We start from the raw sequence: 27,254 nt of genomic DNA on the forward strand, positions 1-27,254 counted from the left end.
CTCCTGGATTGTAAAAGTCGAATTCAAAGGATTTTTATTTGTAATATACTTAACCTTTCTCTTGTAAGTTGCCATCTGTGTATATATAGCTTCGATTGCCTGACAAGAAGAAAAGAGGAAAATGTTTCCCATTATCTTTTCCTGCCTGAACTATACAGTCACTTGTGTTCCAGCATAGTGGTTCTTAACCCTCATAGTGTGTCAAAATCACTTTGCAGAGCTTTTAACAACTCTAGATGCCTTGGCACCACCCTAAAGACTCCATTTTGTTGTCGTGGGTCAAAGCACAGTCTTCTAGTTTGCAGCTAGTGTTGAGTACAACTAGAGTTTAACCCAGTTGAATTTTAGTTTAATCTTGGCAGATCTTGAAGATGTTAGTAATCTTTATTCATTTTTTTTAAAAAGCACCAATGAGATCAGAAAGTTAATTAGAAAACATCTAGTTGAATCGCCTGTTTAATAGATGAGGAAACCAAGACCCAGAGAATATAATCCAAAGCTACCGGTCACGCAGGCCACAATTTCTTTTCTAATATTCTGTTCTTTGCTCTTCTTCAAATTTGTAGAACTCCTCTTTTCAAAACCTTTGGAGAATGTATTGGCCTCATACCCTCTTCCTTCAGCCTGAAAGACATGCAACTGCCACTTATTTATGATTTTTAAATGCACCTCTAGAGCAGGGGTGTCCAATCTTCTGGCTTCCCTGGGCCACATGGGCCACACATAAAATACACTAATGATAGCCGATGAGCTTAAAAAAAATTGCAAAAAGAAACTCATAATGTTTTCAGAAAGTTTACAAATTTGTGATGGGCTGCATCCAAAGCCATCCTGGGCCACATGCAGCCCGCAGGCCCTGGGTTAGAAAAGCTTGTTCTGGAAGGTACTCATTGTTTGAGTGTCCAGTTTTCTCCCTGTTTTCCTTATTTATTGATCATTTTGCATTTGGAATTGGTGATTTTGGCTTGTAAATAAGAACTAGGTACTAGAACTTTTGTGGTATTGCAAATGTTTTATATCTGTACTATCCAATGTGGTGGTTGTAGGCACCAGCTGCCTATGGCTAGTTATTAAGCAATTGAAATGCAGCTAGTGATGAGCAGTAACATTGTTGTGGAGAAGAAAAAAAGAAATGTAGCTAGTTTAACTTGGAAATTGAATTGAAAATATTTTTGTGGTTAAATGTATATAACATAAAATTTACCATTTTAACCTTTTTTGTTTTTTTTGAGACAGTCTTGCTCTGTTGCCCAGGCTGGAGTGTGGTGGCATGATCTTGGCTCACTACAACCTCTGCCTCCCAGGCTCAAGCGATTCTCCTGCCTCAGCCTACCAAATAGTTGGGATTACAGGTGTGTACCACTATGCCTGGCTAATTTTTGTATCTTTAGTAGAGACGGGGTTTCACCGTGTTGGCCAGGCTGGTCTCAAACTCCTGGCCTCAAGTGATCCGCCCACCTTGGCCTCCCAAATTGCTGGATTACAGGTGTGAACCACTGTGCCCGGCCCCATTTTAACCATTTTAAGTATACAATTTAGTGGCATTAATTACATTCATGATTTACAATCACGACTACTATCTATTTCCAGAATTTTTTCATCACCACAGATGGAAACACTCAGCCCATGAAACAGTAACTTCCCATTCTCCTCTCTGGTAACCTCTGTTCTCTCTGTGAATTTGCTTATTCTAGATATTTCATAGAAGTAGAATCATATTATAGTATATTTGTCCTTTTGTGTCTGGATTATTTCACTTAGTATAATGTTTTCATGGTGCTTCCATGATGTATCATGTATCAGAATACTATTCCATTGTAAGTATTTAATATATCCCACATTTTGTTAACCTGTTCATCTGTTGGTAGACAGTTGGGTTGTTTTTACCTTTGGCTTTGTGAATAATGCTGCAGTGAACATTGTCATACAAGCATCTGTTTGAGTCCCTGCTTTTGATTCTTTTGGTTATGCACCTAGGAGTAGAATTGTTGCGTCATATGTTTAACTTTCTGAAGAGCACCAAACTCTTTTCCATAGTGGCTGCACCATTTTAAATGCCCACCAGCAATGTATGAGGATTCCCGTATCTCCACACTTGTTCTTTTTTTTTTTTTTTAATAGCCATCCTAGTAGTTACAAAGTAGTATCTCGTTGTGGTTTTGATTTGCATTTCTCTCATGACTAACGATTTTGGGCATCTTTTCATCTGCTTATTGGCCATTTGTATATCTTCTTTGGAGAAATGTCTATTCAAGTCTTTTGCCTATTCTTAATTGGGTTGTTTGTCTTTTTGTTGTTGAGTGGTAGTTCTTTATATATCTTGGACCCTTATCAGATACATGATCTGCAAGTATTTTCATGTATTTTGTGGGTTGTCTTTTCACTTTCTTGACAATGTCGTTTGGTACACGAAACATTTTTAATTTTGATAAAGTTCCAATTTTTTTTTCTTTCATTGCTCATGCTTTTTTGATGTCATGTTGTAGACTATATTGCCAAATTCAAGGTCATGAAGAATTTGCCCCTATGTTTTCTACTAAGAGTTTTGTAACTACTAGGAATATAATAGGATTTAGCTCTTATACTTGGGTCTTTGATCCATTTTGAATTTTTATAGATGATGTGAGGTAGGGCCCAACTTCATTCTTTTGCATCTGGAAGTCCAGTTATTCTAGCACCATAAAGCAACTATTACTTCCCCCATTGAATCAACGTGGTACCCTAGGATTTCTCCTTTGTTTTTGGTTTCATTCACCTTTTACCTGTTTCTTAGAAATTTGGTATATATAATTAGCAATACATGTGTGGGTTTAATTCTGTACTGTCAATCCTATTCTATTGGTTTGTATATCTATCCTTATGGCAATACCACACTATTTTGATCACTGTAGCTTTATAGTAAGCTTTGAAATCAGGAAGTATGAGTCTTCCAGCTTTGTTCTTCTTTTTCAAGATTGCTTTGACTATTCTGGGTCCCTTGTAATTCCATATAAATTTAACAATTGGCATTTCTATTTCTGCAAAAAAAAAAAAGGCTTTAGAATTTTGATAGGGATTGTGTGAAATTTTTAGATCACTTTAAGTGATATTGACATCTTAACCACTATTAAGTCATCCTGTTCATGAACACAGGATCTCTTTCCATTTATTTAAGTCTTTAATTTTGTTTCAGTAGTGTTTTATAGTTTTCAGTTGTAAAGTCTTTCACCTTGGTTAAATTTTTTTCTAGGTATTTTATTCTTTTTGCTGTGATTATAAATGGAATTTCTTTGATGTGTTCCTTGTTGGTATATAGAAACAAAATTAATTTTTGATTGTTGATCGTACACCCTGCAAATTTGCTCAATTTATTTATTAGCTCTGCAGCTTTCTTCTAGATTCTTTGGAATTTTTTATATATAGGGTCATGTCATCTGCAAACAGAGATAGTTTTATTTCTTCCTTTCCAATTTAGATGCTTTTAATTCTTTCTCTTATCTAATGTAATGGCTCTGTCTAGAACTTCCACTACAATGCTGAATAGCAGCAGTGAAAGTAGGCATCCTTGTCTTGTTCCTGTCTTAGGGGGAAAGCTGTCAGTCTCTTCCCATTGAGTGTGATATTAGCTATTGGTTTTTCATAAATGCCCTTTATCATGTTGGGGAAGTTCTCTTCTTTGGTAGTCCATTTCACATTGCTGTAAAAGAATACTTGAGACTAGGTAATTTATCAAGAAAAGAGGTTTATTTGGCTCACAGTTGCACAGCTGTAAAAGAAGCATAGTGCCATCATCTGCTTCTGGTCAGGACCTCAGGAAGCTTTCAGTTGTGGTGGGGGAATAGGCATGTCACATGTCAAAGGAAGGAGCAAGAAAGATACCAGACTTCTTTAAACAACCAGCATTTGCATGAACTAATAGAATGATAACTCACTCATTAATGTGAGGAGGGCACCAAGCCATTCATGAGGGATCCAAGACCCTAGCACCTTCAATCAGGCCCACCTCCAACATTTGGGATCACATTTCAACATATTTGGAGGGGACAAAACATCCAGATCCTATCACCTTCTGTTCAAAGTCTTCTGAGTATTTTTATCTGAATTTTAAATGTCATTAAAATTTTATTTAAATTACATTTAAACTTAATTACACATGGCTAGTGGTAATGGTTTATGCATTTTTAGATCTCTTCAAGTTGTCTTCCTGTTCTACTTTTTCTTGGGTTTTATAATTAGTCTCCTTCTTGAAAGATTATTTTGGTACTGGTTGTTAGTAATTCCGGATTTCCTTTAAAGATACAAGAAATACTGCAGTCAGAGGCTCCCAACAAGAAGAACGAAAACGGTGAGTGAATCCTGCACCAGCAGCTGAGGTCTTTAGCTTCTCTCAATGGGAGTGACTAGGTGATTGGCATGACCCATGGAGAGTGAGGAAAAGCAGGTGGAGTGACAGCCCACCTGGGAGCTGCAAAGGGCAAGGGGAACTCCTACCCCCAGCCAAGGGAGGTGGTGAGTGATTGTGCTACCCTGCCCAGGAAATCATGCTTTTTCCAAGGATCTGTGCAACCTGTGAATCAGGAGATCCCCCTCATGAGCACATGCCACCAGGGCCTTGGGTCCCAAGCACAGAGCTGTGTAAATTCTTGGTGGCCTCTTGACTGGAGACTACGTAAGACTACTGAGTTCCTTGGGGGAGGGGTTGCTGTCATCACTGTAGCTCCAGTTTGCCATTTTCACCTGCTGGTGCTGGAGAGACTGGGCGATTGGGACCCAGAAGGAATTTCCCACAGTGCAGACCCTACAGTGGTGGTGGCAGGTCATGGCCAGACTGACTCTTTAGGCTGAACCCTGACTCATACTCCTTCACGGGGTGGGGCCTCTCTGCAAGAATTTCAGCAACTCCAGCCAGGGGTTTACAGACAGAATTCTAATCTCCCTGGGATGGAGCCCCTGGTGGGAGGGGTGGCCATGGTCTCCACAGATCAGCAGACTTAGTCTTTCCCCTTTCTGGCTCCGAGGAATCCAGGCAATCTGGATGACTGGGATTCCCCCCAGCATAGCACACCCCCTCCACCAAGGGGCAGCCAGAGTGCTTGGTTAAGTGGGCCCGTGCCTCTTGAATGGATGAGACCCCTCCAACAAGGGGTCGCCAAACACCTTATACAAGAGCGTGCCCACTGGCGTCAGGTTGTTGCCCCTCTGGGACGGAGCTCCCAGAGGAGGGAACGGGCAGCCATCTTTGCTGTTCTGCAGTCTCCACTGGTGACACCTCCAGGTACAGGAGGGACCCAGGAAAATAGAGTCTGAAGTGGACCCCCAGCAAATTGCAGCAGCCCTATGGAAGAGGGGCCTGACTATTAAAAGCAAAACAAATGGAAAGCAACAACAACATCAACAAAAAGGTCCCCACCAAAACCCCTCTAAAGATTAGCAGCCTCAACGATCAAAGCTAGATAAACTCATGAAGATGAGAAAGAATCAATGAAAAAACACTGAAACTCAAAACGCCAGAGTGTTTCTTTTCCTCCAAATGATTGCCCCTCTCTGGCAAGGGCACAGATATGGGCTGAGGCTGAGATGGATGAATTGACAAAATTCAATTCTTCAGAAGGTGGATAATAATGAAATTCACTGAGCTAGAAGAGCATGTTCTAACCCAATACAAAGAAGCTAAGCACCATAATAAAACATTGCAGGAGCTGTTAACCAGAATAACCAGTTTAGAAAGGAACATAAATGATGGAGCTGAAGAACACAACATCAGAACTTCATAATGCAACCACAAGTATCAATAGCCAAATAGACCAAGTGGAGGAAAGAATTTCAGAGCTTGAAGACTATCTTGCTGACAAGATTAGAGAAAAAGGAAAGGGAATGAACAAAACCTCTGAGAACTATGGGATTATGTAAAAAGACTGAACCTGAGAATAATAGGGGTACCTGGAAGAGTTGGGGAGAATGCAACCAAATTGGAAAACACACTTCAGGATATCATCCAGGAGAACTTCCCCAACCTAGCAAGACAGGCCAACATTCAAATCAGGAAATCCCTAGAGAACCCCAGTAAGTTACCCCATAAGAAGATCAACCCCAAGACATATAATCATCAGATTCTCCAAGGTTGAAATGGAGGAAAAAATACTAAGGGCAGCCAGAGAGAAAGGCTAGGTCACCTACAAAGGGAAGCCCATCAGACTAACAGTGGACCTCAGCAAAAACCCTACAAGCCAGAAGAGATTGGGGACCAGTATTCAACATTCTTAAAGAATTTCCAACCCAGAATTTCATATCTGGCCAAACTAAGCTTCATGGTTGAAGGAGAAATAAAATCCTTTTTAGACGAGCAAATGCTAAGGGAATTCATCACCACCAGGCCTGCCTTGCAAGAGCTCCTGAAGGAAGCACTAAATATGGAAAGGAAAACTTTACTGGCCACTCCAAAAACACACTGTTTCTTTGACCAATGACACTATGAAGCAACTACCTTAACAAGTCTGCAAAATAACCAGCTAGCATCATGATGATGGGATCAAATTCACACATAAAAAATTTTAACCTTAAATGTCAATGGACTAAATGCCCCAATTAAAAAAAACAGAATGGCAAGCTGGATAACGAGTCATGACCCATCAGTATGCTGTTGTATTCAAGAGACCCATCTAACGCAAAGACATACAAAAGGCTCAAAATAAAGGGATGGAGGAAAATTCACCAAGCAAATGGAAAGCAGATAAAAGCAGGAGTTGCAATCCTATTTTCTGACAAAACAGACTTTGAACCAGCAAATATCAAAAAAGACAAAGAAGGGCATTACATAGTGGTAAAGAGTTCAATTCAACAAGAAAAGCTAACTATCCTAAATATATATGCACCCAATACAGGAGCACCCAGATTTATAAACCAAGTTCTTAGAGATCTACAAAGAGATTTAGACTCCCATACAATAAAAATATGAGACTTTAATACCCCACTGTCAATATTAGATAGATCATCGAGACAGAAAATTAACAGGGATATTCAGGACTTGAACTCCACTTGAACTCTGGACCTGATAGATATCTACAGAACTCTCCATCCAGAAACAACAGAATATGCATTCTTCTCGGCAGCACATCAAACTTAGGCTGAAATTGATCACATAATTGGAAGTAAAACACTCCTCAGTAACTGCAAAAGAACTGAAAATACAACAAACAGCCTCTCAGACCACAGCACAATCAAATTATAACTCAAGATTAAGAAACCAACTCAAAACCACACAATTACATGGAAATTGGACAATCTGCTCCTGAATGACTCTTGGATAAATAATGAAATTAAGGCGGAAATCAAGAAGTTCTTTGAAACCAATGAGAACAAAGAGACAACATACCAGAATCTCTAGGACACAGCTAAAGCAGTGTTAAGAGGGATAGCAGGGCTGGGCACGATGGCTTACGCCTGTAATCCCAGCACTTTGGGAGGCTGAGGCGGGTGGATCACAAGGTCAGGAGATCGAGACCATCCTGGCTAACACGGTGAAACCCCGTCTCTACTAAAAATACAAAAAACAAAATTAGCCGGGCGTGGTGGCAGGCGCCTGTAGTCCCAGCTGCTCATGAGGCTGAGGCAGGAGAATGGCCTGAACCCAGGAGGCGGAGCTTGCAGCAAGCTGAGATTGCGCCACTGTACTCCAGCCTGGGTGGCAGAGTGAGACTCTGTCTCAAAAAAAAAGAGGGATAGCATTAGGAGATACACCTAATGTAAATGATGAGTTAATGGGTGCAGCACACCAACATGGCACATGTATACATATGTAACAAACCTGCACGTTGTGCACATGTACCCTAGAACTTAAAGTATAATTTAAAAAAGGGAAGTTTATAGCACTAAATGCCCACATCAGAAAGTAAAAAGATCTCAAATTGATACCCTAACATCACAGCTAAAAGAACTAGAGAACCAAGAGCAAACAAACCCCAAAGCTAGCAGAGGATAAGAAATAACCAAGATCAGAGGGGAACTGAAGGAGACAGAGACACAAAAAACCCTTCCCAAAAAATCAGTGACTCCAGGAGCTGTTCTTTTGAAAATAAAATAAGACTTCCAGCTAGAATAATGAAAAGAAGGAAGAATCAAATAGACACAATAAAGATGATAAAGGGGATATCGCCACTGACCCCACAGAAATATGAACAACCATCAGAGAATACTATAAACACCTCTATGCAAATAAACTAGAAAATCTAGAAGAAATGGATAAATTCCTGGACACATGTGATCTCCCAAGACTGAACCAAGAAAACGTTGAATCTACCAATAACAAATTCTCAAATTGAGGCAGTAATACATAACCTACCAAGCAAGAAAAGCCCAGGACCAGACAGATTTACAGCCAAATTCTACCACAGGTACAGAGAAGAGCTGGTACATTTCTTCTGAAACTATTCCAAACATACAAAAAGGAGGGACTCCCCTGTGACTCATTTTATGAGGCCAGTGTTCTCTCAATACCAGAGCCTGCCAGAGATACAGCAGAAAAAGAAAACTTCAGGCCAATATCCCTGATGAACATTGATGCAAAAATCCTCAGTAAAATACTGGCAAACCGAATCCAGCAGCACGTCAAAAGCTTATCCATCCACCACGATCAAGTCAGCTTCATCCCTGGGATGCAAGGCTGTTTTAACATAGGTAAATCAATAACCATAATTCATCACATAAACAGAACTAAAGACAAAAACCACGTGATTATCTCAATGGATGCAGAAAAGGCCTTTAATAAAATTCAACATCTCTTCATGTTAAAAACTCTCAGTAAACTACGTATTAATGGAACATACCTCAATTGTCATTTAAGACAAACCCACAGCCAGTATCTTACTGAATAGGCAAAAGCTGGAAGCATTCCCCTTCAAAACTGGCACAAGGATGCCCTCTCTCCCCACTCCTATTCAACATAGTGTTGGAAATTCTGGCCAGGGCAATCAGGCAAAAGAAAGAAAGAAAGAGAGAGAGAGAGAGAAGAAGAAGAAGGAGGGAGGGAAGGAAGGAAGGAAGGAAGAAAGGAAGGAAGGGTGGGTGTTCAAATGGGAAGAGAGGAAGTCAAACTCTGTTTGCAGGTGACATGATCCTATATCTAAAAAACCTTGTTGTCTCAGACCAAAAGCTTCTTAAGCTGATAAGGAACTTCAGCAAAGTCTCAGGATACAAAATCAAAGTGCAAAAATCACAACTATTCCTGTACACCAACAATAGACAAGCAGAGAGCCAAATCATGAATGAACTCTTATTCGCAACTGCTAAAAGAGAATAACATATGCAGGACTATAGCTATTAATAACAAGGGAAGTGAAGGACCTCTTCAAGGAGAACTACAAACCACTGCTGAAGGAAATCAGAGAGGACACAAACAAATGGAACAACATTCTGTGCTCATGGATAGGAAGAATCAGTGTCATGAAAATGGCCATATTGCCCAAAGTAATTTATAGATTCAATGCTGTTCCCATTAAACTACCATTGACATTCTTCACAGAATTAGAAAAACACTTTAAAATTCATATGGAACCAAAAAAGAGGGCATGTAGCCCAAACAGTCCTAAGCAAAAAGAACAAATGTGGAGGCATCACACTACCGACTTTGAACTATACTACAAGGCTACAGTAACCAAGACAGCATGGTACTAGTACAAAAACAGACAGACCAGTGGAACAGAATAGAGATCTCAGAAATAAAACTGCACATCTGCAACCATCTGATCTTCAATAAAGCTGACAAAAACAAGCAATGGGGAAAGGATTCCCTATTTCATAAATGGTGCTGGGAGAACTGGCTAGCCATATGCAGAAAATTGAAACTGGACACCTTCCATCCACCTTATACAAAAATTAACTCAAGATGAATTAAAGACTTAAATGTAGAACCCAAAACTATAAAAACCCTAGAAGAAAATCTAGGCAATATCATTAAGGACATAGTCATGGGCAAAAATTTCATGATGAAAACAACAAAAGCAAAAACTGACAAATGGTCTTCTGCACAGCAAAAGAAACTGTCATGAGTGAACAGACAACCTACAGAATGGGAGACAATTTTTGTGATCTATCCATCTGACAAAAGTCTGATACCCAGAATCTACAAGGAACTTAAACAAACTTACAAGAAAAAAAAACCCATTAAAAAGTTGGCAAAGGGCCAGGCATGGTGGCTCATGCCTGTAATCCCAGCACTTTGGGAGGCCAAGGCAGGGATCACGAGGTCAGAAGATCAAGACCATCCTGGCTAACACAGTGAAACCCCATCTCTACTAAAAATGCAAAAAATTTGCCAGGCGTGGTGGTGCGCGCCTGTGCTCCCAGCTACTCAGGAGGCTGGGGCATGGCATGAACCCGGGAGGCGGAGCTTGCAGTGAGCCGAGATCACACCACTGTGTTCCAGCCTGGGTGACAGAGCAAGACTCTGTCTCAAAAAAAAAAAAAAAAAAAGTTGGCAAAGGACATGAACAGACACTTCTCAAAAGAAGACATTTATGCAGCCAACAACCCTGAAAAAAAGCTCAGCATCACTGACCATTAGAGAAATGCAAATGGAAACCACAATGAGATACTATCTCATGCTAGTCATAATGGTGATTATTAAAAAGTCAAGAAACAACAGATGCTGGTGAGACTATGGAGAAATAGGAACATTTACACTGTTGGTGGGAATGAAAATTAGTTCAACCATTATGGAAGACATTGTGGTGAAATCCTCAAAGACCTAGAATCAGAAATAACGTTTAACCCAGCAATCCCATTACTGGGTATATACCCAAAGGAATATAAATCATTCTGTTACAAAGATACATGCATGTGTACATTGACTGCAACAGTATTCACAATAGCAAAGACATGGAATCAACCCAAATGCCCATCAGTGATGGACTGGTACATATACACCATGGAATACTATACAGCCATAAAAAGGAATGAGATCGTGCCCTTTGCAGGGACACTGATGGAGCTTGAAGCCATTTTCCTCAAAAAGCCAAACACTGCATGTTCTCACAAGTGGGAGCTGAACAATGAGAACACATGGACACATGGAGGAGAACACCACACACTGGGGCCTGTTGGTGGGGTGGGGTGGAGTAGGGGTCAGGTGGCGGGGGTCAGGATAAATAGCTAATGCATGCGGGGCTTAACACCTAGGTGATGGATTGACAGGTGGAGCAAGCTACCATGCCACGTATTTACCTATGTAACCTGCACATGCTGTATATGTATCTCAGAATTTTAATTTAATTTTTAAAAAAATATAAGAAATACTTGGCCGGGCGCGGTGGCTCAAGCCTGTAATCCCAGCACTTTGGGAGGCCGAGACGGGTGGATCACGAGGTCAGGAGATCAAGACCATCCTGGCTAACCCGGTGAAACCCCGTCTCTACTAAAAATACAAAAAACTAGCCGGGCGAGGTGGTGGGCGCCTGTAGTCCCAGCTACTCCGGAGGCTGAGGCAGGAGAATGGCATGAACCCGAGAGGCGGAGCTTGCAGTGAGCTGAGATCCGGCCACCGCACTCCAGCCCGGGTGACAGAGCAAGACTCCGTCTCAAAAAAAAAAAAAAAGAAAAGAAATACTCATTTTTGTCTTAAAGCCAATTATGTGTTATCGGATTAGAAATTCTTGTTTGTGACATTGCAGAACCCCTTCCATCTGGCCTAATAATAGTAGTAGTATTTTTTAAAGAATGAAGCCCTTTCTTAAAAGCCTAGTTGACTAGGGATCTCAAGTGGACACAGCTGACAGAACTTTGTACTAGAAAGGAGGGAGGATACAGAATGTCTCTTCAGGTATAGTACTAACTTACTTCAAATACCATAGATCTTGAAATGAATGAGCCACTTAGAAAATTCTGTTATCGACACTTAACACTCTGCAGCTTAAGGAAGAGAGAAAGTTTCATAGCCCTGTTATTCATCAAATACTGGTTTTCTACCAGAGATCACAGCCTTGGCTTGCTGTTGTTTTCCTTTTCTACATAATCAAGTAAACTTCCTTTATGTGTAAAACCTTCTTTAATTTTAACAGAAATGGTGCTCTTATGGGTTAATGGAGCTGAGTTAAAATCCACTTACCATCAGTTGCTGCCCTGGTCTATAGGAATTTTCTTAGTGTATTAAATTTGCTGCTTCTGTTTTTTTTCATTTCTTTTGCAAACATGTTTTGAAATATTTCAGACATACTAGTAGACAAATAATAATATAATGAACACCTCTGTTCATACTGTCCTGCTTGTGAGTTAAAATACTGGCAGTAGAGCTAAAGTTTCTGGAGACCCTTCTCTCACATCTGCCCATGACTTTCAGTCATTGATTTCAAATATTCTTTTTTTTTTTTTTTTTTTTTTTCCTGAGATGGAGTCTCGCTCGGTCGCCCAAGCTGGAGTGCAGTGGCACAATCTCGGCTCACTGCAACCTCCACCTCCTAGGTTCAAACAGTTCTCCTGCCTCAACCTCCCAAGTACCTGGGACTACAGGCGCACGCCACCACGCCCAGCTAATTTTTTGTATTTTTGGTAGAGATTGGGTTTCATCATGTTGGCCAGGCTGGTCTAGAACTCCAGACCTCAAGTGATTTGCCTGCCTTGGCCTGCCAAAGTGTTGGGATTACAGGTGTGGCCACTGCACCCTGCCAAATATTCTCTCTGTCTCTCTTTTTTTTTTTTTTTTTTTGGAGACAGAGTCTCCCTCTGTCGCCCAGGCTGGAGTGCAATGGCGCAGTCTTGACTCCCTGCAACCTCCACTTCCCGGGTTCAAGTGATTCTCCCTGCCTCAGCCTCCCGAGTATCTGGGATTACAGGCGCACGTCATCATGCCCTGTTAATTTTTGTATTTTTAGTAGAGACAGGGTTTTGCCATGTTGGCCAGCCTGGATGTTCTGTCATTTTTAAAAAGCAGTTTCACTTTAAAACACTAAAAGCAAGTGTCCTAATAAATGCTGAAGAAGAAAAATATTTTATTAGATTATTTGCCCTTTCCTCTCTGACTTGAGAATACATTTTCTCAGAAAAAGGTAGAATCCTCAGATTTGTCCATAAACCAAGGGTACCTTAAGACATTTTCTTTGTGTTACAGTGAAAACGACTGTTTTGACAACCTGGAAGATAAGGAGCTAGGCTAAGTCTTACTCACGTCTATCCTGTCTGTCACTAGGAAAGTTTCCTACCTTTCCAAAGGTTAGTGCTCCATTTTGCCCCATGTGGATTTATTTCGTTGAAAATTGCTGCTCATGGCAGGTAGGTCCTGCAACTGGTCCTTTTATTCATCTTCAACTTTCTGGTCTGTGGAGGTTTTTTAGGAGTTGCCTGGAGCACTTAGAACCGACTAGAATATCCCTCTTTTACTTTGCCTAGAAATATCCTGTTATACTTAGTTTTTTTTTTTTTTCTTTACCTGTTCATTCTGACTGTTGCTTCTGTTAAAGATGACTTGATCTAAAGAGTAATCTTAGGCTTAAGTTGTTCTTTTCTTCATTTGTTTTAGAAGGATTCAGGAGATTTATGATTTAAATTTTGATGTTGTGATCATTACAGTTAAAACACATTTTAAACTAATAGTAAAAATATTTTCTACCTAAGAGAAAAAGGGCTAAACCTATTACAAAGGATGACTCACTGTGGAAATACTGATTGTCATGATGTGGTAAGTTTTGCTTTACTCCGCTAATATGGCTACGTGAAGCTCCTTCTGGTCTTAACTGCCTGGACAAATCATAGTGGCCTTATAGTAGCTGGTACTGTTGGAAGACTGGCCTGTATTTCAGTGGGTTTGCCAACTTTTGAAGAACCCAAGGTGATTTCTTGTGAGGTTTGCATGTTTTAACTTCCTTCATGCAAATGCTTTTAGCTACTAAGGTTTTTATTTTACATTGTGTATTTTTCCATGGAGTATGGTCATTCTGTGTTTTGAGGGCAAGGCAGTGGGGTAGGACTGAGTTGAAAAGCATAATATATGGCTCATCTTTTCTTTTCTTTTTTTTTTTTTTTGCATTTTGTGCTGCTCTTATTTTACGAAAAAGCGAATTCAAATCTACATTAAACTAAGTTGAATACAAGTCTTTGTGAAGAAGGCCTGGTAGTCTCGTTTACAAAAATAGCCAGTGCCGTCTTTGGCCTTCACATTTCAGGATGGGCACTTCAAATGGCTTCACATTTGCATGTTTCAGCACTAGAGCCTAGGAGTAGACTCTAGCATCCACTGTAAGATGTTCTTCAGCTACGAGAGCATCGAGTCTCTGCAGCAGGTCATTCTTGGGTAACGAAATGACTTCCACAAATTCTCCATCCCCTGGCTTTGGCTTGGGCCTTAGATTTTCTATATCATCTCTGTTAATGATTACTGTCACAATGTGTGTGGTACAGTTTGACAAACTTGGGTCCATACAGACCACTGGAGAACTTTCGGCAGTGTCCCCCTAGTAGCCAGTTTCTTCTTCAAGCTCCCGAAGAGCAGCTGCTCCTGGGATTTCACCATAATCTATGAGACCTGCAGGGAACTCTATGCAGTAGCCACCCGTTGGCCGTCAGGACTGTTTCACCAGAATGATACACTCTTAGTGAAGCGTTCTCTGCAGCACAGGGATGATCGCTACATCATAACCAATCTGTTCTTTCCTGGTTGTACGTTTCACTGAGTCCCAAGTTCCAGTTTTACCAGTAGGAGCCACCTACATTGTTTTTTCAAGCTTGACCCATTTTCCTTCTGAAATTAACTGCTCCAAAATAATACAGTGTTTCCATTCTGAGAAGATTCAGTTGGTTCTTGGCTCTCCCTTTTCAAACTAGTCTTTACAGCCATCAGGAGAGAAGTTTACCTCCAAGGTGTAGGGGTGACAAAGGGAAGAGAATGAAAGAACTACTAGAGGCAGCAGTGTCAGCAGGTGCCAGTGCCACGGCTGGAGACACCGGTGCCTACCGAGGTGCTGAAAGGATGTGCCGTGGCTCATCTTTTCAAGTCAACCAGTATTTATCAAGCTGCTCTGTGGAAGGTGCTGGGGACAGGATGGTACCTGTCCTTAAAACCAGAATGATCAGACTCAGTGGAAAGAGAGTTACAATAGTTACTTGAACAACTGTTTGTCCCTGATTATAAAATAAGATGGAGTGATAAATACACTAGAATAATAGATAAGCTATTGAAAAAAAAGTAGATAATTAATTCCACCTCAATATATCCAAGAAGACTTCATGGCAGAGTTTTTGGAATAGGAAAGGCTTGGAAGGATGGGAGGAGGGGAGGTGTTCGGGTTTATGAGTTACATAAATAAGTACTTGGAAGCTTAGAAGTGCCTGGAATATCTGGTGTGAGTTGAAGCATTGAGTGCATTAAAGAATAATAGTTTGAGCCAGAGTCAGAAAAGAAGCTTGATGCCAAATCACAGACGGCTGTGAATGTGAGGCTGAGGAACTGGGGCTGATTCTTCAGGCCTGATACTGTTTCATGCCAGCAGAGGTGGGAGAGAGAGGGTTTCCCAGCTCATTGACGTAATGAGCCACTGTGACTAATGGAAATTGCATATTCTTCAGGTAGGTTGGGGTGAAGTTCAGGTAGTTGAGAAATTCATAGCTCAGAGAGCCTGTCTTCCTTAGAGAGAGTATAAAAATTGACTCTCACTGTAAGTAGTCAGAAGTCTCTTAAGAATACCAATATCAAAAGCTTCATTTTAGAGATTACTTTTGATGCATATATTGTAAAGCCACCTGTTTGAGATATGAAGTCGTTGAAATTTTTCCCATATATGATTTACTTTATCTTGTGGTGGCTACCCAGTTAAATATATTCCTGAAGAGTGTTAATGTGAGGGAACTAAATTTTTGTAAATTGAGTCATTTTAGAGCAGCAAGAATTTTTTTTTACAGATTTCTATTGTAATATAATTAATCTGATTATTTTAGAGCAAGGCAGTATCCATCCCACCCCCACTCCTGCTCTGTCCTATGAACATATGCTTCAAAATTTTTATCTTCTCAACATCTTGAACTGAGAAGCCAGTATTTAAATCTTAACCTTTATAACACACTGATTTTTACCATTTGCAGATGGCAGAATTCCCTGTTACTCTTAATTTAGAAATAACTTACGTGAGTGGACTTGTTTCTAGTTTGTTTTGCTTGCTAAAGAACACAAGTTGTTTGGGTTTAGGATGGGGTTTGGCACACCTTTTCTGAAAGGGCCAGGTCGTTAATATTTTAGGCTTGGGAACCATATGGTAACTGTGCTTGTTGTAATTGGAAACACCTATAGACTGTACATAAATGAATGGACATGGCTGTGTTCTAATAAAACTTTATATATAAAACAGGAAGAGATTGGGGTTGCTGACTCCAGCCTAGAATTTTCTTCCATTTAAGCTGATTTCATATCTAAAAGAAAGTAAAAGACAAGATGTCAAATTACTGCATAAGTTATTCCTATAACGTAGGCACCTGTGGCTTATAGAGACTGCTGATTTTAAGTGTTGTTATGTTGTCTTTATATGTATAACCATAAGCAAAAATTTCTTTCATCCTGCTCTACCTTTTCCTCAAATATTTTGACTACCCATCACGTACCAGATGTTAGGCTGAGGATACATGGTGAAGAGGCAGAGTGGCCCCTGTCCTCACAGAGCTGTAGACCAGTACAGGGGGCAGACAGTAAGCAAACAAAGTAATTCTAGACTGTGATAAGCACTATGATGTTATCAAGCATGATGCTGAGAAGGAATTGGGGGGAGGTTGTTATGTATATAGAGTGTTGAGGGGAGGCCTCCCTGAGGAGGTGAAGTTGAAGCTGAGACCTGAGGCCAAGAGGATTTAGTCGTGTGAAAAACCTGATGGGTCAGAAGACAGTCATCCTCCCCTTCTCCCTCCGTGGAATGTCAGTCAGTATAAACGTGGATAATCTGTTCACATTTTCAGAGAAAATATTAAAAGCTATTTTATAGTATTTTCCCCCCTTTTTAACTTCCGTTTTAGGTAAGACAAAAAGCAATGAGAACAAATGGAAATTTTTGTCTTCTGGTTAACACACGCACATACATTCTGAGTATACATTGAAGTGTTGGCTACCAGGATAAAAGTTTTAGCACTGTGGCCTATTATTTAGACCCTTTGGGATGTGTGGAATTTGTTAAGCATTGTTCATTTGCATTTTATAAGGTTGAAACTGCCTGTGTTTGCGTTCTCATGGCGCTCCTGAAGGAACATGCGGTGGGAGTGCGCCCTCTGCTGGCGACTCTCCCTCATCGTGCTCTGCCTACTGTAGCCAGTGTGAGAGGCGAGGCTTCCCAGAGGGTGTGCTCCAGTGGTCAGGCTTTGGGGTCTCACAGGCCTTCCACTGTCATATCACAAACTCTTTAGGTCACATTTAGGAGAATATTCATAAATAGACTTGTACATCCCTAGCTCCTGTGCTCTGTTGCTTTTTTCCTTATCTGTGGCCCTCTAATTACCAGTGCTCTTTTCCTGGACTGATTACTGACACTTTGATGGCAGATGAAGAGGGCAGTGTAAACTGAGTGAAGCTCTTGTGTTTTCACCTGCTGTCTTTGGCAGCTAAGAACCACCTAACGTTGCCTCACTTTACTGATACATGCTGTTGACACATGCACGAAATGAATATAAAGTGGATACGTGTGTGGTAGCATTTTGAATCTTTGTACAGGAGGAGCATGTCCTACGTGAAGTGATCATCCTGCGGGAACCTTGACCTAGAGGGATTCACCGTGTTGGCTAGGTTTGGGGTGTTTCATTTTTGTTCTCGGGGTGTTTTGTTTGTTTTTGTTTTGTTTGTCATTGTTTGTTTTTCATTTTTATTTCGTCCCAACATTTTCCTTTATGGTCCACCATTAGATATTGATCAGTTGAAGCTCATTTTAAGACTCGTTGGAACCCCAGGGGCTGAGCTTTTGAAGAAAATCTCCTCAGAGTCTGTGAGTTGATGCTTTGTAATTATCTGCCCTGTTGGGAGCCTCTGCCACTTGCCTTCTACCAATCTGTACTTTGACCTGGGTGTGTTTGTAAGCACACATACCCTTTGTGTGCTGACTTCCAAGATGAGTGAGGTATAAGATAGTGTGAGTGTGTGTGTGCGTGCACGCATGTGTGCCTGCTTGCATGCACAAGTGTGTTTTATTCTCTATCTGGGTACACACTAAGATCATGGGAGCCTCTATTAGGCAATAGTATCCCAGTAAAGCAATGAGATTTGAGATTCTAATTCATTCCAAGAGATTAATGCAAAATGTGTGTCTCTGTCCTCAAGCTCTGACTTTCATCTTTCTCAGAAGTTTCACGTATGCTCTAGAGCTCTTTTCACTGTTTCTGGTGTTTGTTCTCAGCGCATGAGCTTCACTATGTATTTAGTCCAACTTAATCACTAAAAGAATAAAATGTACATTGTCTGCACACCGTTGCCCCTTACCATAAGTTATTTTTTATTGTTTTAGAATAGATACTCATATATTCTATGTAAAATGTTCGTTCCCAACAGAGGGACCTTTCTACCCAGTCCCTAGGCCCCACTCAGAAGAAACAACTCCACTCTTGATACCTCAGATCCACAGGAATGTGGTTATAAATTTTCCTCCTATTGCCTTGTAATTATAAGTTAAATAACCCGAGACAGAGTTTGGAGCTAGTGCTTTCTTGCTTCTAAGCAGGGACTTAGACAGAAGCCATGGGAATGTGACTCTGGCTTACTTTTGCTGTGATTTCCTGCTTTTGGTCATTTTCTTGGGCCAGAGGCATGAGAGAAGCCATGAAAGCCCAGTTTTTTTTCCTTTTTCCCTCAATCTGCTGCCAGGCAGTTGAACAAAAGAAAAAATGAGCTATGGAGCCAAGCTCCAGTTATGCCTTCCTGGATTCTCCTCCCAACATTTATGACTGAAGGGGACCTTTGCCTAGTTGAGAAGACTGCTGGGTAGCTTGAGGCAGGCATAAGTAGGTGAGTTGGAAGCATTCATTCACCTTCCTGACAAAATAAAGAATACCATCATCTGGTATGTATCCAGTACATTTCTTGAAAGGATGCCAAAGCCCAGTGTATTTCTGAACCTCCACTCTGAATTTTGTTTCATTTACTTATTTAAGATAAAGAAGCAAAGGCCCAGAAAGGCAGTGACTTTTCCACGTCATGCACTGAGTCACGTGGCAGAGCTGAGTACAGATCCCAGATGCTGGATAACATGATCCAAACTATAATCGTGGAAGTCATTGTCAGTGTTACCACAATGTCAACCTAAAGAGGTATTTTTTCCCCCTTTATGGTATATAGAAGCTGGATTAGAGTGAATCAAAGATATCAGACGATGCTTAGAAAGGACAGTACTTTTTTTTTTTTTTATGTTTTTTCTTAGAAACACTGTCTTACAGTAAGAGGCCCTAAGGGCAGAGGGAGGGCTGGGAAGGAGCTCAATTAATAAATAGTGCTAATGAGACCACGCAAATTCATTTCCTTCCTGAGAGTGATTCCTAGCAGCCCTTTCTTAGTCTTCTCTTCGATCCCAACCATCTGCCCTATAGATATGTGCTATTAGTCACAAGGAATTCAAACCAAAGTCTAGGTAAAATAGTCAATAGTATTTATCTCTCATTAATCCATCACTTATTTTTAAGAAAGAAACACTAGGTGCACAGCCTAATAGTGGAGGTCCCTCTGTGAAATGAGGCACATTATATATTTCAACAGCTCTACTGAAATTGAGTACCAGAATACAGAACTTAACTCAAATAATATTATATTGAGTGTAAGAATAAGAAAGTTTTTTTTGTTTGTTTTTTCCTACATAATTGGGGCAAGTGGATAAAAGTAGTTTAAACATCCTAAGGGGTAGACAAGATTAATTTCATGTTCACGACACGGCCCAAGTACCTGGTTATCTTATGGTAACATAATGGAAAAATAAGGCCAGGTGAGTAAAATTGTTCAGAGATTTAAAAAATTTTAAAAATTAAAAAAGACATTAGTGAAGGAATGCAGAAAATAGAAAGCCAACAGCTATTTTCATTCTCCTGAAAAGTAGTGAAGTAGCAATGCCAATAATTATGAAGAAATTGAATGCTGAGTAAGAGAATGCAGTAATGGATTGAGAACCTATTAGGATGAGCCACAGGAAAAGGTATAAATGGGTTGTGATGGAGGCCAAGGAAAGAGAATTCATTTGGTTAATGTCCCAGTATTTGTAATAATCAGTGAAAGAACAAGAAAATCATATTAAGAAATCAAAAGCAGACTGGGCACAGTGGCTCACATTTGTTCTCAAAGCACTTTGGGAGACTGAGGCAGGAGGGTCACTTGAGGCCAGGAGTTTGAGGCTGCAGGAAGTGGTGATCGTGCACTGCACTCCAGCCTGGGTGACAGAGCAAGACCTTGTCTTTAAAAATAAATAAACTAATTAATTAAATTAGATAAAAAAAGCAAAGACCTGACTCATTCATATTTTCCTCCAGAAATAGAATCTTTCTAACCTCTTGACAGAAAGGGGATATAAAACAATAACCTCTTTGACTAAAGGAGACAAAGACAGAAAATGCGCAGGCCAGGTATTGTTCACAGAAAGGAAGGAGAAGTGGAGGATTTTTACATTTTAAGACCCAACTGGTATATTGCTATTGCTGGTTTACTTTGTGGCCCCTTTTTGTTACTTCCCTTGGCATGAAAAGTGTCATTTGTTATGTGATTTGTTAAAGGTAACTCTAAATTCTGTTTCCTAAACTCCTAACAAAATAAAGAATTCCATCATCTGGTGTGGATCTGGTACGTTTCTTAAAAGGACCACAAATCAAAGTGTAATTAATACCTCTTTTGGAATTTACTGGCCTGTCTTGGGGCTTAGGGAGCGTGAAAGGCAATGTGGAGCACATGGCTCGAGCTCTTTCCCCGTGGCCAGCCTTAAACAGATTACTGCTAAGTCATCTGACCACTAGGGCGTTCAGTTCAGAGGATGAGCTAAAGTAGAAAAATTACTTGGGAAAGCCACAAAGAAGTAAAATTGCTTGGCCATGGTGCTTATTGAAGATGACGCTTCACCTGAATGAGGGAATTAGTAGTTAACAAGAAAAGGACTAGAAAAGGGGTTTATTGAATTACATTGAAGATTTTTAAAATCTCACTTCTGCTCTTAGTAGGAACATGATAAAGAGTTCTTAGATTTTAGAAGAGGGCGAGTTGTATTAACATTGATGGAACAGTTAAAAGAGAGAAGTTGTAGTACAGCTTACATATGTGCCTATACATATAGAAAATCTCATAGTTCTGCCCTTGTCAGATACTTGCAGAGTATTTTGCAGACTTCCCTCCACCTGTTTGTTAAGTGAGGTTAGTCTGTTCGCTTGTTGAAGAGACTTGTGGAGGAAATCATGTGGCATGCTTTAACACTGTCGGCAGCCTGTGACTTCTGTTTTGCCTTTGCCATTAGCTTCTAACCTTCTCCCTGTCTCCTCTTTCTTCATTTACCATTTTGTGTTTGTGGCAAGTATTTTAAATGTACCACTAACTAATGTCTTTGAAATGTGGCGTTGCTTATTAACCCAGATGCCCACGTGTGTCTTAATTCGGAGGGATGGTGCCTTGGAGAACCTGTGCCGCAAAAGTTTAGTCTCTTCCTTGAATGGATATGTTGGATATTTTATTTTGTTCAAAGTTTGAGTCAAAAATTTTAGAATCATCTATATTTCTCCCACAAACAGGTTTTGGCCGTCAGTACTTGAAAACAGTTCTCTGGCTGGCATCCTGGATCAAGGGGCAGTCTGTTTCCAGGGAACCTAAAATATTTAACAGTAAAGATGATGCTAAAACCAAAGAAAAGTAATTTTTCTTATCTGCATGGCCAGTCACTGACTACATGCCTAGTTACTCATGTCATTCACAGAAGCGACTCATGTCATTCACAGAAGCGACTTATGTCATTCACAGAAGTGACTCATGTCATTCACAGAAGCTTTAACATGCAGCCTTGGGTCCTCGGGTAGGGTGAATGGGGGGTAGGCTTTTTTGTTTGTGTAGGGGTGGCTTTTTGACCTTTTTAAAAACTTGAGTTGAAAATTATTTTTTGCACTGTATGTTTAACAATGCCCTTGACTAGGCATCTAAGATATTAACCAGCTTCAGCAGATTATGCGTCTGACGGGAACACCCCCCGCTTATCTCATTAACAGGATGCCAAGCCATGAGGTGAGAACAAAGAGACTGTACAGGGATGTCGCACTGAGAAGCCACGTTCTCATTTTATTGCCACTGTATAGCCAACAGTTTTTAACAATCACTAGATGCTTGCATGTGCCTTGAGGCCTGCCTATGTGCTATTGCAAGATGTTGACTTTTGGGATAAAATGTCATCCAGTCTTGTGAGACTGGGGATATAATTAGTAAGCTTGTAAATGGAAAATTGTTATTTTTATATTTGGTTTTGTGAATTTAGTGCTGTGAGGTGGTTTCTTTCTAGGTGCTACTATCATGACCTGTATCAGAAGGGTAGTTAACTGAAGTCCATTAGCATGCTTTCCAATTCATCCACTTTTTTAATGACCAAAAGAGAATTCTTTATTTAAAAACAAAACAAAACTGAAATATCCAGTACTAATACATACTATATTTAAAAGAAAATACACAAATATACAAACACTTTGGTACAGTTACGTACCTTCTTTATTCTTAACTACTTAGTCTAACTCGTGTTTTATTATCAGAGGTGATTGGGGCACTTCTTTCTTTCTAAGATACCCTTAATATTTTGGGGAACCGGGTTGGCATCACAGAGGGCCCCTCCCAGCAACTTTGTTTCTACTTCGGCTATATTCAGGTCGTCTGTTGATTTATCTTTATTAAAGGGATGACTGTTCTCTGAATGAGATAATTGTCTCTTACCTGTTTTCCCTTTATCTTTTTATTTACATGTTCAAGTAGAAAGGGATTACAGCCATTTATATATTCAGTTCCTAAAACTTTCTTTTCAAATCAGAAAGATTCTCAATTGCTTTTCGGAGCAGACCTTTCCTCCTGACTCCACATGCAATCATTAAGAAGGTGAAGGCTGGGTGTGGTGGCGTGTACCTGCAATTCTCAGCACTTTGGAAACTGAGATGGTAGGATCAGTTGAGCCCAGGAGTTTGAGACCATCCTGGGCAACACAGCAATACTGCAGGTCTACAAAAAAATTTAAAAATTAGGGCATGATAGCACACACCTGCAGTCTCAGCTCCTTGGGAAGCTGAGGCAGGAGGGTTGCTTGAGTCAGAAGTTCGAGGCTATCATGAGCTGTGATTGTGCCAGTGACCTCCAGCCTAGGCAACAGAACAGAGACTGTGTCTCTAAAAAAATTTTTTAATAAATAAGGTGAACTTGCCCAAGCAACCAGATTTTTTGTTTGTTTTTGTTTTGTTTTAAGACAGGATCTCACTCTATCACCCCAGCTGGAGTGCAGTGGCACAATCTTAGCTCACTGGAACCTCCACCTCCTGGGCTCAAGCTTCCTGGGCTCCATCTCCCTGCTCAAGTGATCCTCTTACCTCAGCCTCCCAAGTAGCTGGGACCACAGGCGTGCATCACCATGCCTGGCTAATTTTTTGTATTTTTGGAGACAAGTTTTCACCATGTTACCCAGGCTGGTCTCAAAGTCCTGGGCTCAAGTGATCTGCCCTCTTGGCCTCCCAAAGTGCTGGGATTACAGGCGTGAGTCACCATGCCTGGGCAACCAGAACTTTTTATAACCTTGTGTGTGTGTGTGTGTGGTGTGTGTGTGTGTAAACATAAATATACATACATACCTTTACTGTTGGATTGTATTAAAACAGAAATTTTAAAAAGGTGATTAAGATAGACAGCAGACTTTGCTTTTCTCTGAAGGTGATAGTGGGATAGCAGATAATGTTTCTTGAACTCTCACTTGGAACCAAGTACTGTGTTAAGAAAGTACTAGGTTTGTTATCTCTAATCTTCACTCCAAACCTGTGAGGTAGGACTGTTATATTAAGTTTATATTAACTTTTTTGTTACCAGTGTTACTTTGTTAGCAAGGTTTAATATCGATGTCCTTTGATGTGCTAAGAGCACCTACTGAAGTCAGCACTATCAAAAGACTGCTGGTCCAAGACTTACTTTGGGAATACCAACCCTTCTACCAATTTTAGCTGTTTGAGAAGGCTGTCTCAGAAAGGGCTACTTCTTACATATCTCGGCCTCAGTTTTTAAACTTCTCATCCTGTGATCAGAAAGCTGATGAAAGAGAATTTGATTGATGAGTATTCTCGTTCACTTGAAATGCAACTGTGAGAGATAGCAGGAATAAAGAAGGTGATGATCGTAACTAGGAAGTTAGGATGGCAGTAAGGGAGAAGTTTTATCAAAGACAGTTATAAACATTGGAGTTAGTGGACTTTGTCAGTTAACACTCGTTCCTTAGCAGGACCAAGATACTTTCTTTGAGAGAAGTAACATTATTGAACAAAGTAATTCTGAAAACCCTTGTTTTTTCAGGCAAGAAACTATATTCAGTCTTTGACTCAGATGCCGAAGATGAACTTTGCGAATGTATTTATTGGTGCCAATCCCCTGGGTAAGTTGACCATATCCTCACCTCATGGATATTGAATTGGTTATGATATAAATTGGGGATTTGAAGAAGAATTTCTCCTTTTGACCAAATAAAGTACCATTAGTTGAATCTTGGAAGGTGATAAATATGGCTTTTATTATCTTTTTGTGTTGTCAGATTTTTTTTTTTAATTGTATAAGATGCTTATCTGTTTAAATGATCACAGACCTTGGGGTCGGGGGAATGGTCAGGTACAGTGGAGAAAGGAGAGAAAGTAACAGGAATGTTGAGAGAAAAGATTGGAGAGGCAGGAAGAAGCAGATACAGAAGAAAGCTGTAGCTTGTTCACAACTGCTGTGGATTCATGGTGTCCCTGAGTGGAGGACAGAAACCACTGAAGTGCAGGTGGGTGTTTAGAGGACCCACCCAGGAACTCCCTGCAGGGTGCTCTGCTCTATCGGTAGCTGCCATTGCTACAGATCCTGTCATCTTCCACACTCATGAACTTTTCCCCTCCCTTATTCTTTCTCTGCCCCTCAGAGGTGTAACCATCCTCTCCTCTTTGTGGAGCTTATTTGCTACCTAAACTTAAAGAAATGACTTCATATGCCTTCAAGATCCTTGGCAGAGGGAAGTGATGGTGGCAGCTGAAGATATGTGTTGCCTTGGCTAAAAAAGGAATTGCTTTATTATTATTATTATTATTGTTGTTGTTTTTTTTTTGTTAGTGTCAGGGTCTCAGTCTGTTACCCAGGCTAGAGTACAGTGGCACAATCATGGCTCACTGCAAGCTTGAACTCCTGGGCTCCAATGATCCTCCTGCCTCAGCCTCCCACATAGCTAGGACTACAGGCATGCATCCCCATGCCTGGCTAATTTTTTAAAGAATTATTTGTAGAGACAGGGTCTCACCATCTACTAATCTTTGTCTCCTGGGCTCATGCAATCTGCCCACCTCAACTTCCAAAAGTGCTGGGATTCAGATGTGAGCCACCATGCCTGGCTGACTATATTCTTTGAAGGGGAGGACTGATGTGTGATTCAGATGGTCCCTAAAAGCTGCTTTGCCTGAGCCTCATTCCCTGACTCTAGAAGAGGGCAGTGGACAGTGCTGTTTAATGGTAGACACAGAAAGATCAGACCAGGACCTCCCTACAATAGGGAAGGGAGCTATGCTATGATAACGAGTATAATCCGCCTTCTCACTTTTCTTAAGATTGTATTGTGTGGTATGTTTTAAAATCTCACTGCATTTCTTTGCATCTGTGTGGGTCATGTGTCTTCTTAAGGGTCTTGGCAGCTATGCTTCAGGTTTAGTTTTATCTTTTTGAGGGCCGACAGCCATGCTGACCTCTTTAGAAGCTGGGGTGAAGGCTTGGTGATTTTACCTTTTTAAGTACTTCATCCATAGTGGTTATGGAGAGGAATTTTAGTGTTGCTGTGATAATTCTTACAATAGCAGAGATGCTCATGCTCTTTGAAGTATTGGGCAGTTGTGGATGAGTTCGTGTCAGCCTTGGAGATGGAGAGTATGTCATATCTCAGCTGGGTTGCTCTCCTGTCCAAGGATGAATCCACAGTCTCATCAGGGATAGGTACGACTCTACTGAGATTGGTTTAGGTTTGCATCTGCCCTGGCATGCTCTAATTGACTTTGTATGATTTATTTGAGCTGTATTATCTAGTTCAAGGGTCTGTGAGAAGCTCTCTTTGAGCCTTAAGTACTACAGGATGTTGGGAAAAGATGTTGTGTTCTTTCTTTTTTTTTTTTTTTTTGAGACAGAGTCTAGCTCTGTCGCCCAGGCTGCAGTGCAGTGGCACGATCTTGGCTCATTACAAGCTCCGCCTCCTGGGTTCAAGTGATTCTTCTGCCCCAGCCTCCCGAGTAGCTGCGACAGCAAGTGTGTGCCACCACGCCTGGCTAATTTTTTGTATCTTTAGTAGAGACTAGGTTTCACCGTGTTAGTCAGGATGGTCTCAATCTCCTGACCTTGTGATCTGCCCGCCTTGGCCTCCCAAAGTGCTGGGATTAGAGGCGTGAGCCACTGCACCCGGCCCGTTGTGTTCTTTCTTGTCTGTCATTCTGTTCTGAATTTGTCCAGAACAGCCCTAAGCCCTAAGTTTTAGACAGGGCAGTACTCACTGACACCCTCTTAATGGACTCAGAAAGATTTGTTAATTCATTTTTTAGTGGGAGAGGGGAGATATTTGTGTTCCAGCAGCTTATTTATGTCACATAGCTCCTGATAGGTCTTCCCATTCTTTGAAATCATGACGTTGAAACCACCAAAAGAACTAGATACTACTTTGCTAATGAATTGAAAGGAGGCTTTGGTCCATCTGGTGCTCAGCACTGTACTTCTCAGCATTTAAACGTGCCTTACAGCCCATTGCCAAACGGTGATGTCATATAATGAGGTTCCCCTTGCCGGGCAGATGGAGTACAGTGTTACTGTCACAAGCTCATGCCCAGCACATTAACTGAGCAGGAACATGCCAGCAATATAAATATTAACAGCTCTGTTTCGTCAGCCACTGACTTTGTTTCACTGCTATTCCCAAAACATGAATTAAAACTTAAATTACCCCTTGATGTTAGTGTGTATATTTATCTGTCAAGATTTTTTTTTTTTTTTTAAGAGATAGCATCTCACTCTGTCACCCAGGTTGGAGTATAGTGGCACAGTCATGGTTCACTAAAACCTCGAGCTCTTGCATTTAAGTGATCTTTCCTCTTCCCTA

General features: G+C 40.7%; 1 protein-coding gene and 1 pseudogene across 5 annotated transcripts in view; one reads left to right on the forward strand and one right to left on the reverse strand.

Moving 5' to 3' along the window:
* MAPK14 (mitogen-activated protein kinase 14) overlaps window positions 1–27,254 on the forward strand; it is an 86,823-nt gene that overhangs the window by 52,758 nt on the left and 6,811 nt on the right. For 3 of the 5 annotated variants that reach the window (XM_033216955.1, XM_033216958.1, XM_033216959.1), the window contains 2 exons: window positions 17,833–17,912; window positions 24,455–24,533. In XM_033216955.1, the coding sequence (XP_033072846.1) occupies window positions 17,833–17,912; window positions 24,455–24,533 (159 nt within the window). Of the gene's footprint in view, window positions 1–17,832; window positions 17,913–22,073; window positions 22,154–24,454; window positions 24,534–27,254 lie in introns of all 5 variants that reach the window. The other 2 variants (XM_033216957.1, XM_033216960.1) reach the window with 2 other exon arrangements.
* On the reverse strand, window positions 14,085–14,965 carry LOC117088274 (annotated as a pseudogene).

This window comes from Trachypithecus francoisi, unplaced genomic scaffold (genome assembly GCF_009764315.1).
Source record: "Trachypithecus francoisi isolate TF-2019V2 unplaced genomic scaffold, Tfra_2.0 Lachesis_group10, whole genome shotgun sequence".
NCBI classification, from domain to species: domain Eukaryota; kingdom Metazoa; phylum Chordata; class Mammalia; order Primates; family Cercopithecidae; genus Trachypithecus; species Trachypithecus francoisi.